At 42.3% G+C, this 13,431-nt stretch overlaps 1 protein-coding gene across 1 annotated transcript in view; it reads right to left on the bottom strand.

The window, feature by feature from the left end:
• Nucleotides 1-2,123: 2,123 nt before the first annotated feature.
• nherf1b (NHERF family PDZ scaffold protein 1b) overlaps nt 2,124-13,431 on the bottom strand; it is a 67,258-nt gene continuing 55,950 nt past the window's right edge. The window contains exons 5-7 of the mRNA XM_084072571.1: nt 12,297-12,340; nt 5,257-5,376; nt 2,124-4,277 (exon numbers count right to left, since the gene is read on the bottom strand). Coding sequence (XP_083928697.1) covers nt 4,131-4,277; nt 5,257-5,376; nt 12,297-12,340 — 311 coding nt within the window. The 3' untranslated portion in view covers nt 2,124-4,130. The remainder of the gene's footprint in view (nt 4,278-5,256; nt 5,377-12,296; nt 12,341-13,431) is intronic.

Here is a 13,431-nt window from a genome sequence, read left to right as displayed (position 1 = left end):
ACTCCAAACCTGGGAAAGGTTTCAGAGTGTGACCGCAGCCTCCGTCGACTTCCGTTATAAAACATAGGTGAACAGAATTACTGGGTCAGGACCAGCGGTTTGCAAGACACGCTACTGCTGACACTTAAATCCTACGGAGTCCCTCAGGGCTCTATGCTAGTGTATATTTATTAATGTATATATATATCCTCCTCTATATAAAATGTCCTTGTGGGTGGACGTCACAAATGTAACGACCATATATGGAGTCGGAGACCACTTAAAACCTATATGGTTGACACCTGAGCCCTGAGGGTGTCAGCCCTCAGGGCTCAGGTGTCAACCATACTAGTGTATTTTCTGTTTTCGCTCTACATTAAATATCTTCGCTCTAAATAGCCGATCGACAAGCTCATGACGCATCGCAGTGCGACGGGTTGTGAGCATGTTGATCTGCTATTTTCAGTTCAGTTGAAGTGGTTATAGCTAGCGGGCTGAAAATGTAGTATACATATGTAAAATTAAGAATATAAAATTATAAAAACACAAAGCATACTTGGCAGGGTGCACAAGAACTCTATACTATAAACGAATAGACTAAACTAAAACAAGCTTACTATTGCCAATTACTAGTAATACTACTTATTTCCCATTCGTTCATCTTACCAAAAAGCACCAAATGGAAGCCCTGAGCACACATTTCAATGGAGAGAGGGAGCCTTGCACTCCAATTAGCATTGCTAGTATGTCGCAGGGACTTCCCCGCAATCCAACCCTTGTTGCTGAGTGCCAAGCAGGGAGGCATTGTCCCATGTTTCTAGTCTTAAGTTACTTAAACATAGACCTCCCAATCTCAGGGAAGACACTCTAACCACTGGATCTGGTTAGAGTGATCTGAGCTGGATCAGGGCCCACTTGAAAACCTCGAAAGCGTTCGCGGCCACCCATCTGACCACTTAACACGGCAGCGGTTGATATGCTGTGGTCAGATGGGTGGGCCGTGTGCATTTTCATGCCATGTTTATTTGAATGATCAATCCATTGGTTGTATTCCGTTATATTGCCAACTAGGCTACTGCTAACTTCTGTACCAAAATGTGCACTCTTTTTTTACAACGAAGAAGACAGTGCTGCATTGTTTTAATGACTAACTACTACACAACAGGTGGTCTTTAGTAGTTCAGGCAACACAGTCCAGAATTCCTGCTTGATCTAACCTAGTGGCGCAGAGTGACAAAAATCACAAAGGCAAAGACAGTGAACAGAGCAGTAAAATCACATACTGGACTTTTCTTTCTTCCTTATTATGATAATTCCTCACCAAAAGTAAAGTGAAGCTGAGCCTGTGAGCCAATTAGATCTCAGCGAAAGTTAGGACTAGCCCAAAGTCGGAGGGGGCGCTGGTATTCCCCCTCAAATTGTTCAAGTAGATCAGTGGTTCTCAACCAGTGGTCCGGGGACCATCAGCGGTCCTTGAGGGGGTTCCAGGTGGTCCCCAGCTAAATGATGGAGAGTTGGTAACCAAATGGACCTTTATTAGATCTTCAACTCTTGAGAATGTAAAAAGAAACCCTTACGGGTCCATTTGGTTTCATTTTACGCTCTCAAAAGTTAAATTATAATTCTAGTCTACACAATAAGAGAATGTAGAAGGATTGTCATTTTGAACATTTGCCTGTTATCTCTAATGGTACCAATCACAATCTTTTCCAACGCAGTTGTTGGCCGCAACACTAAGCATAAACATGCGCAGCTGTGTCGACTCAAGCAATAATATTAGATCGGTAGGCAGCGGTTCCAGTAGGAGACAGGAGACTCTTTGTGTCACCTACCGGAACCGCTGCCGGTCATCAAATTATTGGCTTAGGAATGCGACAAAAACTAAATAATATCCATGAATTCAAGGCTGCATGGAGTGACTAATCGATAGGAAAAAAAGTATTTTTGGGGGTGAACTATCATATTTTACTATAAGTAGAACATGTGAGTACTTCTTCCACCACTGGTACGTACAAATTCAATGCAAAGACGAGAACAGACACAAGTTTGCATCTGGTGGTGATGAAAATGAGGCAGCCATAGAACATTCCAGCAGGTTTGTTCCACGCAACTGAACACAACATGAAGTCAGCGTCACAGCATAATGTTGTGAAGACAAGTTTATTACAGTATAGAAATACCGCACTGCTCACACAAGCTCTCTTCATATAATTCATAATTCAATCTTTTTTTAAATTCATCACCAGTTTCAATACTGAACAAAAATGCATAATAATCTAGTGAAGCACGGACATTCTTTTAAAACATACATGATATACAAAGCTACATAATTCAGTTTTTAAAGACATCTATAGAAAATGTGTAAAAATCTCAGAAAGCATTTTTTTGTGTTTGCTTTGCCAGTAGCAATAGAACACGGCAGAAACGCGAAGGGAATAGCAATAATATACAAAGATCACCATGGCAACACATAAGCCCGATTTATACTTGGTCGCACGACGGAGCATAAATTGGGCTTCATGGTACGGATGGTATGGGTTACTTAAATATTTCACATTTAGTCAAAAGTCTGGCCTAGGAAAATAAACCAGATGAAAGTATCTATAGAAATAAGCCATTGGCTTTATTGCGTATTATCCTATTGATGATTGTGTGACAATGTACTGTGTGTAATTGTACATAAACATAATATAATTATCAATATAGATGTCAAAGTTAAAGTATCCAGACGAAACGCGGATGAGAGGCGGTCGACATTCTGGCGCCAGATTGGCGATTTGGGTCAAATCGCGTTCACGGCAGTGGATTCAGGAAGTGGATTTTTCACAGTTTATCACGTTGCTGAAAATTCACCTCCTGAATGGGAAAATCTCAGTAAAGATTTTGCAAATTCAGTCGCTAAAGATATTGCAGAGAACGAATGACCCTGCGTTATTAGCACTTTAACCCTGGCATCCCTCGAGAAAATGTCAAAATGTTCAAAAGGAGTGGAAATAGCACATCTACAAGCTCACGTGTTTGGTGCGATGCGTCGAGCCTGTAGATCGGCTATCTTCGCTATTCGTTGTATGAACATGCATGTAGGCTTTAGTGGTTAACGGAGTGTGTGATTTCAAAGTGAAGTTGCCCGCACGTTCGGTCGCCAACAAAACACGACAAACTTGGGACAGATGAAAAGTGATTGTCAGGCGGGTTTACATGGTTGGTCCCATTGTCATTGTTGCCGTTGGGCAGAAACCTTGTATCTCCATATTTCAACTCTACTGTTTTTTTTGTTTTTTTTGTAAATTAACCCATTAAGACCTGGCGCCGATTCTACAAATGCCTTCTAAACCAGTAGTTCTTTCAATATTTTTCTAAAATGTTCAAAAATAGCAGATCTACAAGCTCGCAGTGCGGCACAAACTGGCGCGCTGTGAGCTTGTATATCTGCTCATTTTGAATAGCCAATGCTAAAATCTAAAATCTTTTTTTGGGCTGAAGTATTCCTTTAAGTCTGTCTGTGGGGTTTATAAATATTGAAGCAATGACAAGAGCTTACAAGAGCTTTACAGTTTTACAAGGTTTCCACGCGACAGCGCCATCATGTCGCGACGGGGGTTTCATAAAATGGAGTTCCATGGAGAATATGGGTCATTAACACAAAAACATGATCAACTCCACGGTTCTCCACAGCATACACACACTGTACGGCATGCATGCACACACTCACACTCACGCACACGCATGCACACACTCACACACACACATGCACACACTCACACACACACACATACACACACACACACACACGTTTTTAATCTGTTCTAGATCTCTTTCCAACATTGGCATTATGCGTCTTTCATTGTTAGTAGTACATCATTTATAACTGGAAGATAATAATAAGAATAAGAATCTGAGTGTACACTATATTTTACAGATATCCCTCTCTCTCCTAACTGCTGGTTTATATTCTCAAATCTTCTCACGTCTATGTGAGCATGTGTCTTGGGCATGTCTTTGTGGGTGTATCGTCTGTGTGTGTGTGTGTGTGTGTGTGTGTGTGTGTGTGTGTGTGTGTGCGTGCGTGCGTATGTGTGTGTGTGTGTGTGTGCGTGTGCGTGTGCGTGTGCGTGTGCGTGTGTGTGTGTGTGCGTGTGTGTGCGTGCTCTCTATAGGTTGCTGAACAGTTCATTTTTCTTGGTCCAGTCCATGGGCGGGGCCCTCTTGTTGGAGCGTTTCTGATGAGCACGCTCCTTCACCTGCTGCAGCGTCAGGTTTAGGGCCGGGATGGCATCGCCGGGCATCTGATCCGACTCCTTTAGTGAAGGAAGGAAGGAAGGAAGTTTATTTCATGATGTGTTAGTCTGTATTAGGCAGAGATGGCTCAAAAGATATCGTTTCTGTCGGGGTGGAAATGTGTCCAAAAAGTACTTTTCACGATTCAAATTCAAAAGCATCAAAAGCAGCAGATCCGCAAGCTCGAAACGCGTCGCTTCGCGCCGCGTTTCGAGCTCGCGGATCTGCTGCTTTTGATGCTTTTTTGTGTGACGCTGTAGTGTGATAGGGGCGTTGATTTGCGAAAGAAAAACACAAAAAGTTTGAGTGTGGAGGTTATGTGGAGGTTTCTGCCCGACAGCAACGATTATGTGTGGAGGGCTTTACAGACGCGGTGCGACACACAAAGCCTGCGTTCTGGCTTGGATCAGCGGGGTCGCACTGTGCTTCTCATGCCAACACACAAACAGACATTGGGTAGACCCTCCAGAAACATGTGATTATGCGATCGCAGAATTTACCGCATAATCAGCGAAATGGCGCATAATTACCAAGTGCCGCGCTATGAGCTTGTAGATCTGCTATTTTTGAAAAATCTTGTTTTTTTTGCAAATCTTTGAATATATATACATTTTAAAGCAAACATTTGTAACTCAAATCTTTGCTTCTGAGGTTCCCTGGAACTAAATATTTCGAGATGGAGGTCGGCGGCCAAATACATGGAGGTCCTTGACATGAAAAAGTTTGAGAACCACTGATATAGTAACATACTTTTTTCAGAAAACATTTTGTAGAATCAGAACCTCAGGCCTTAATGGGTTAAAGGCAATGGCACGCTGATAGGTTTTATTAATGTATTTCCTAAAACCTACGAGTGATGGAGCTTACACAGAAAAACAACAACAACAACAACAACAACAACAAACAAGCAAAGCACTTCTTTACACCTGTAAACCTGTGCTGTGACAGTATCATTGATTGTGATTGTGATTGTGACTGTACAGTATGTGCATGTAGTACCTCAGGAGTGTTGTTAATTGGCGGGGTTGTCAGAGAGGTGTTGGACGAGGCGTTCGATGGTGATGGACTGACTGACAGCTTCGAGTCCCCTTCTGCCTCTTTGGCCACGCGACCATTCACCTGGGAAAGGAAATCAATCATCAATCAATCAATCAATCAATCAATAAATCAATCAAGATTTGAAGAAGTACATTTCTTCTGGGCACAACTCATTGCTTAACACAGTGGTTCTCAGACTTTTTCATGTCAAGGACCCCCAAATTGACACATATTAGCCCGCGGACCCCCCATTGAAAAGATATGCCAGGGACCCCCATAAGAGAAGATTTTTACGGCTGTAGCAGTGATTCTCAACCATTTTAATTTCAAGGACCCCCAGTTTGACATGCATTAGAGCTACGGACCCCCATTTAATGGCATTTCTATCACTTGGACGGCAATTTATATTGTAAAATCTATGTCAATTTAACTCTGAGAGTGTACAAATGGAACCAAATGGACCCGTTAGGGTCCATTTGGTTCCATTTGTACACTCTCAGAGTTACAGACCCATAGGGTCCATTTGGTGCCTAATCTATCATTTAGCTGGGGACCCCCTGGAACTCCCTCAAGGACCCCTGGGGGTCCCCGGACCCCACTTTGAGAACCAATGGCTTAACACATTGCCCTGACTGTTTCATTTGTGTGCAGTACTATAGTCCACCACCCGGGGGCAGCCTTGCCTTATGAAGTTTGTTCACGCGCCAATGTACAGTGGCTTCACCAGTAGATACTAAAAGTGTTTTGGGGATCAAATAATTGGTTTAGACCAGAGTGGTCTAAACCAATGGTTTTCAAAGTGGGGTCCAGTCAGGCAGGGACTTTGAGGAGGTTGCAAATGGATCCTTACAGGTCTGTAACTCTTCCCAGAGTCCTTGAACCACTGGGAGGAAAACAGTGGTGGAAAGTAACATTTCAATTTTGAAGTATTTTTTTTTACTTTACTGGAGTATTTCCAATATTCAATACCTTTACTTCTACTCCACTACATCTCAGAGGCAAATATTGTACTTTTTACTCCACTACTAATTATTTGAAAACTTTAGTTACATGCACTAGTTACTTACCCTATATATTTCATACAAGCTCAGCTTGTAGATCTGCTATTTTCAAAACATTTTCATTCATTTTGAGAACTTAATGAGTACTTTTAATTTTGGTACTTTAAGTATATTTTGATGCATTGATACTTGAAAAGGTATGATGCATGATACAGGTAGGATGCATGATACATTTTTGGTACTTTTTCCACCACTACAAATGAACCCTGTTGACTGAGAATAACACCCCTGGTCCCTGTGACACCGTACACCTACAATTTCCCTTGTGAGCTTTGTAGATCAACTATTTTCACAATTTTTTTGCATGAGAAATTGTAACATAACACTTAAGTTATTAATCGATTCATTGACATACTCAAAATATATATATAAATATATATTTAAAAAACTGCTCTTGATTATTCAACTAAATCAAAAAAGTAATCAATAGAAAAATCGGCAAGAAAACACTGGATAGCTGCAGGCCTAGTTGAATGAAAGAAAGTCGGTGCAGCTCAGAGAGGGAAAGGGGCTTTGGTGAACATAAGCCAGCTTGACCCGCAAAGTCACAATCCTCCCACCTCACGGTGACCCGGTGTCTGACCCTTCACCCCTACAGCGTACCATGTTACACCATGCTGTCTGCACCTTCACTGTGACATGATGTACTGTAGCTGGCCTTAGGTCAGGGGTCTTCAACGTTTTCAGGCCAGGGACCCCCTAGCCGAGAGAGCGATGAAGCAGGGACCCCCTCTATATAACTATGTATTTTGAATTAGGTCTGCTCTTTTTTTCCTCTACACCTACAGTATGTATACCTCTTTGCCAAACATAGCAGATCTACAAGCTCGTTGTGAGCTTCCAGGGGCTTCCAGGGGGGTCCCCAGCAAAAGTAATATAGCGCCACAATCATTTTGACCACTTTATCCACTTATACGTTGGCTATTAAAAAATAGCGGATGTACAAGCTTGCAGCGCGTCACGATTTTCTTTTTTTTTAAATATTGGAAATGTTCAATTTCTTTTTTTATTATTTTAAATTTCTTTAACATAAATCTTCTCTCCTGGGGGGAGGTCCCTGACACAAAACCTTTTCAGATGGGGGGGGGTCTTTGGCCAAATACATCACAATGTGGGGGTCCTTGGCTAGAAAACGTTTGAGAACCACTGCCCTACAGCCTTCGATGTGAACACATGCTACGCAACAATAACCTTTTCTTCACTTCACGTGACATCATGTACAGGCTACTGTAGCTGGCCTTAGGCTGGATCGGGCTTCATTTAACATACCTGGCAACGCGCCCTGAGCTGCAGGGAGCCGCAGTGGACCGGAGACTAGATGTTGAGATAGACGTTAAGTAGATCCAAGTGACTTATTGTCAGTATCAGCCTGAGCGACGAGGACGTCTACTGTATCCCCCTTACAAGGCACTAGACCTGGGAGATGGATGGCTGAGGTGGAGCGCCACACCTTACGGTCAGCTCCCGGTAACTTCTTGTGTTTTTTCATAAATTAAGCTCATAGCGCGGCACAAAGTGACATGCCTTAGCATAAAAGTAGGTTTTTAGAAGTGATTTTACGCAAAAATAGCAGATATACAAGCTCGGTGCAGCGCTATGAGCTTGTAGATCTGCTATTTTTGAATCGCCAAAGAAATCTTAAAATGACACAGATTCACGGTCTTGATGGATTAAATCACTGCAGCGGTTCTCAAACTATGGGTCGCGAACCAAAAAGGGGTCACGGGAGGGTGCCGTTGGGGTCGCGCATTGGCAACCAAAAAAATTATCCAATTTCTTTTTAAAGGCTCCACCAACGTGAAGGGGACTGTGCTCAATGCAATGCAAATGCCCCCAAAAAAAATCATAATATGGGGTCGCGGTATAAAAAAGTTTGAGAACCCCTGGTTTAAAGGAAGACACTGATTTTGCGAGCCTCAGGTCCACAGAGCAGGGCATTCCAAAGCTTTGGGTGCCGGACTGCGAAAGCCTGATCGCCCCAGGTAATGAGGTGGGACGTGGGGACTCATCTGTGAAGAGAAGAGCCTGGTCACGACCTGTAAACCAGCGAGAGGGACAGGACTTCCGTCGTACGTGTTTCCCCCGGAAACTATCTTTTTTGACCAATCACAACACTCGTTTCATTCACGGAGAATGTCAACAGATTTGTAAAGCATCAACGTCATTTCCTTGGGCGGTACTTCCGCCAAATTCAACCGCTTCCGCCTAGACAACCAACAGCCCAGGTCTTGCCCAGCGTGGGTTCATAGGGGGAGGCAGCAAGTCTTTGATGTAGCTGGGGGCCAGTCCCTGCCGGGCTTTAAAAGTTATCTTAAGTAAATAAGTAAAATCTTAAAATCTATTCTGAATGAAACAGGTAACCAGTGAAGTGCAGCTAAGATGGGTGTAATGTGATCACGTTTCTTAAGTGTCGTAATAGTTTCCAACAACGCGTCACTTCGTGGTTGTAAGCTTGATCAGCTATTTCCGCAATTAAAAAAAATATTTTGGAAGTATAAAATGACCTAAATTTAAAAAAAAAGCATGGCCCTCCCCTATTTTGCTCCAGAGGAACCTTCCAATAAAAATCGATCAGTCCCTTAGTTACCAAAGCTGTGCTACTCATACGTATAGTAACAAAGTAATACAAGTGTGTGTGTGTGTGTGTGTGTGCGTGTGCGTGTGCGTAAGATCTACAGTAAAAGTAGCTGAGTGCGCTCCCATAAGGATTACAGCTAAATACCTTTCCAGGATTAACATGAAGCAGCTCAATTCTCCCTAGCCGCTTCACACTCGGTGTGAGCCTTCAAGCCTCACAGTTTGTGATCGCATTCCTCTGCTCTAATGCCATCATACAGTAAAAGCACTGGGGTCACTCCCCAGCAAAAGTCCCAGCAAAAGTATAGTTAATGTAGCCTTACAATAATTTTAACCACTTCATCTGTTTATATATTGGCTATAGTCACTAATTATTAAAAACGTGCTCCTTGATTATTCGATAAATCGAAAAAGCAATCGACCGAATAATCACTAAGAAAATAAACAATAGTTGCAGCCCTGTTTTTTTGTTGTTGCATATTATGTTTTTTTATTTTTCAATTTCAGTATATATCTAAACTAAACAATCCCCGAGCACAGAAATAGTCACAGTCCTGTTAAATAAGAGTTTGCATGTAATTCGCAATAAAGGTTTGAGTCACAATTTCTCAAACAATTTAGTTTCAAACCTGCTAGTAGCACTAAGTTCCTCACACGCTGTATAGTTGGACCATACAAACACCAGACAATAAGTGGGTTTGGTTTTGAACGTCAAAACTTTTCTGTGATTGATGACCTGCAGCCGGTGGTGGAAGAAGTACTCAATTTCTTTACTTGAGTAAAAGTATCACTACTGCAATGTAGAAACGCTCCGTTACAAGTAAAGGTCGGGTAATCAAAATGTACTTGAGTGAAAGTACAAAAGTATTGGCACCAACATATACTTAGTACCAAAAGTAAAAGTACTCATTATGCAGAATGTCCCGTTTCACAAGGTATCATCATATCTCTGCTATCAGGCAGAAACATGATACGTCCAAAATATTAACTTTTCAGGAAAGTAAAAGAAAAAAACATGTTTTTAGAACAACATACAGTAATACTGCCTCATCAAAGTTGGTATGATGACTTTATACATTGTCAGATAGTTGAATGTGTCCTTTATCCCCATGGTTCTCAAAGTGGGGTCCGGGGACCCCCAGGGGTATTGAGGGGGATCCAGGGGGTACCCAGCTAAATGATGGACAGGAACCAAATGGACCCTTATGGGTCTGTAACTCTGAGAGTGTACAAATGGAACCAAATGGACCCTAACGGATCCATTTGGTTCCATTTGTACACTCTCAGAGTTAAATTAACATTGATTTTACAATATGAATTGGGGTCCCAGAGTTATAAATGCCATTAAATGGGGTCCGTAGCCTAATGCATGTTAAACTGGGGGTCCTTGAAATTAAAATGGTTGAGAATCACTGCAAGAGAGCTGTAAACATCTTCTCTTTTTGGGGTCCCTGGCATATCTTTTCAAATGGGGGTCCGTGGGGTAATAAGTGTCAATTTAGGGGTCCTTGACATGAAAAAGTTTGAGAACCACTGCTTTATCCATCAATTTACCCAAATACAGCTCAAGTGGAGTTAGGAGGTTTTTGACCATTAATGTGGTTAATGGTCTAATGTAGCTAATGGCTTCGTCATTCTAATCAATGGGGGAACCACCTAACTCCACGGTTGGAGTTAGGTGGTTTGTCCAACAGTTTGAGGATTCAATGGAGTTAGGAGATTTAGTCAGAAGCGCTTTTGTAATACTTTTCATTGGTTCAATATTTGTAAAACCCACACACAGACGTAAAGGGTGTCCAATAGCACTGATTTATATATTTTTTTAAGTTGAAAAATGGAGATACAGCAGCTGGTTTCTTCCCGACATATGTATAAAATGTATTAACATCTTTTGAAAATAGCCAAAGTTTAAATAGGGCTGAAGTGGGTAATTTATGTTTCGTAATAATAATTCAAATCTACAAAGTAACTAGTAACTAAAGTTTTCAAATAATTGTAGTGGAGTAAAAAGAAATATTGCCTCTGAGATGTAGTGGAGTAGAAGTAAAAGTATTGAAAATTGGATATACTCCGGCAAAGTAAAAGTATCTCAAAATTGTAAGAGTAAATGTACTTAGTTACTTTCCACCACTGGTCTGCAGTGTTATAAACCCCGCCTATCTGGAACGAGACGCAGTTTAAAACAAACAAACCCCAGAGAATTGATGGCAAGAGCCTCTGTATTTGACCTGAGGGTGTTTAGTCTATAGACAAACTGCTAACTGCACAGAAGCAAAGCATTTATCTGCTTCAAATAGACAAGGCGTATAGAGCGCATATAAACGCAAGGTGTGCACGACACACAGAAAGATGAGCAAGACCATCAAACCACGCCATTCCCATTGAAAAGCATTGGCAGATTCCGCCCCATAGGTAGAACAAAAGTGCGGTGTGGCCTTGCCCTAACTCAAGTTTTCAAATAATTGTAGTGGAGTAAACGTATAATATTTGCCTCTGAGATGTAGTGGAGTAAAAGTGCTGAAAATTGGAAATACTCCAGTAAAGTAAAAAATACCTAACTTGAGTAAATGCTCTTAGTTACTTTACACTACTGGCCTGAACTATGGTTGACCTGCACTCTATCGCCCAGGAAGACATGCCACCTCAGAGCAGTGGGGTCCGGGGACCCCCAGGGGTCTTTGAGGAGGTTCCAGCTAAATTAACATTTTGATTAATTAATTAATTAATTAATTAAAATAGCATCGAAATCAGTTTAACCTCTCTAACTCTAGTTTATACTTTGATAATACTTTGATACTCACAAGCTCACAATGTGTCGTGATGCCACACGCAGACAGACAGACAGACAGACAGACAGACAGACAGGATAACAGAATACCTGGGGCCCTACCTTGCGCGGCGCCTTATGCCTTATAACTTCTTAGGCATTGCTTTAATACTTTTAAAATAGCCGATCTACATCCACGCGTTGTGAACTTGTAGATCGGCTGACTCTGAACATTTTCCAGAAATAGTTGATCTAGACTAGAGCTTGTAGATCGTCTATTTCAGAGGGAAAAAAAATGATTGTGCTTAACCTTAAGAGTGCTGTTATTGTTCATTCTGTCTCTCTCTCTCACTGTGTCTCACAGAAACCTCTTATCTCCATATTTTAACTTTTAACTTTTTCGGAAATTAACGCCCTACTTGATCACACTACGGCGTAACACAAAAAGCATCAAAAGTAGCAGATCCGACGCGTTTCGAGCTTGTCGATCTGCTACTTTTAGAATTGGAATCCTGGAAAGCAACAGTGTTGGGCGTTATGAGATTTCCACCCCGACAGAGAGACGGGTGTGCTGCTGAACGTGAGTGAGTTCTTACCTTGTCCTCCATGTCTCCGTTGATGACTGGCTCGGGCAGCGGACCTGCAAAACACACCAAACACACCCATCAGTCACACACTTAAAACGCCCAAAACCAGAGAGAACACTCCAGCTGCGTTCGCGCTGACGCATACAAAAAGACACAAGGCAAACGCCAAAGCATATTTGTAGCTTTGCACTTATATCTGAAGTTGAAACCGGCTCGACTTTTTTTTCGTAGCTTTGTAGCCGTCGTAGCTTTCATAGCAGCAACAAACGTCTGATGTAACAAGTAGTCTCGGTATCCTCATGTCGCCGGGGCCTACATTGACCAAAAGAATGCTAGCCTGTGTATCTTTGTATCTGCCCAGTGTGAACGCGGCATAAGAGGATCGGTCATTATTATTACCCGAATAACCTGGCCCAACGACAACGCCGCCAACACTACCGTATGTACTACACCAGACCGAAGCTTAGCCGTCTCATTCTGGTCCCCTCCAGTGTTTCTTTGCTGTGGTACAGTACAGTAACCTTCAGAACCCAGCGGAGCAGAAATGCTCCGTTCGCTCACACTTAGATCAAGGAGTCCCCCTTCTCCGCGGCTCCGCTTTCATTCCACCAATGCCTCTCTATCTACTCTGTTACATAGCGCAGCTATGTGTAAAGAGCCTCATCTATTATTCACAACCTGGCAGAGAGGGTTCTCCTCTGCCATGCGTTCACATGTTTCTCTGACAGTTGGGCCTCGGCGTTAGTTTAAGAAACCTGGTCCACTGGATAACTCAGCCTCACCACAGGAGGCCCTGTACTCTCTGTGTCCAGACTGATCCAATAGTCCATGATGATGATGATGATTTGCGCACAGAGCAAAAGAAATGATCTCGAACGCGAGTCTCCACTTTGAGAGGTTCTCTCGATTGGGGAGACGCTTTAGTCTAGTGTACAGCAGTGGATCTCAAAGTGGGGGTCCCTCAGGGGTCCTTGGGGGGACCCCTTTTTACCACTTTATCCATATTTTGTTTATGTTGGCTATTCAAAAATAGCAGATATACAAGCTCACAGCACGTCAATTGTTTTTAAAAGGAAATTCATCTAGAAAGTATTATGAATTTTGCTTTTAACGCAAATTTTCTCTACTGGCGCTCCCTGGCACG

Source organism: Gymnoscopelus microlampas, assembly GCF_963454915.1.
Source record: "Gymnoscopelus microlampas genome assembly, chromosome: 11".
NCBI lineage: Eukaryota > Metazoa > Chordata > Actinopteri > Myctophiformes > Myctophidae > Gymnoscopelus > Gymnoscopelus microlampas.
This window is presented reverse-complemented; position numbering and strand designations above follow the sequence as displayed.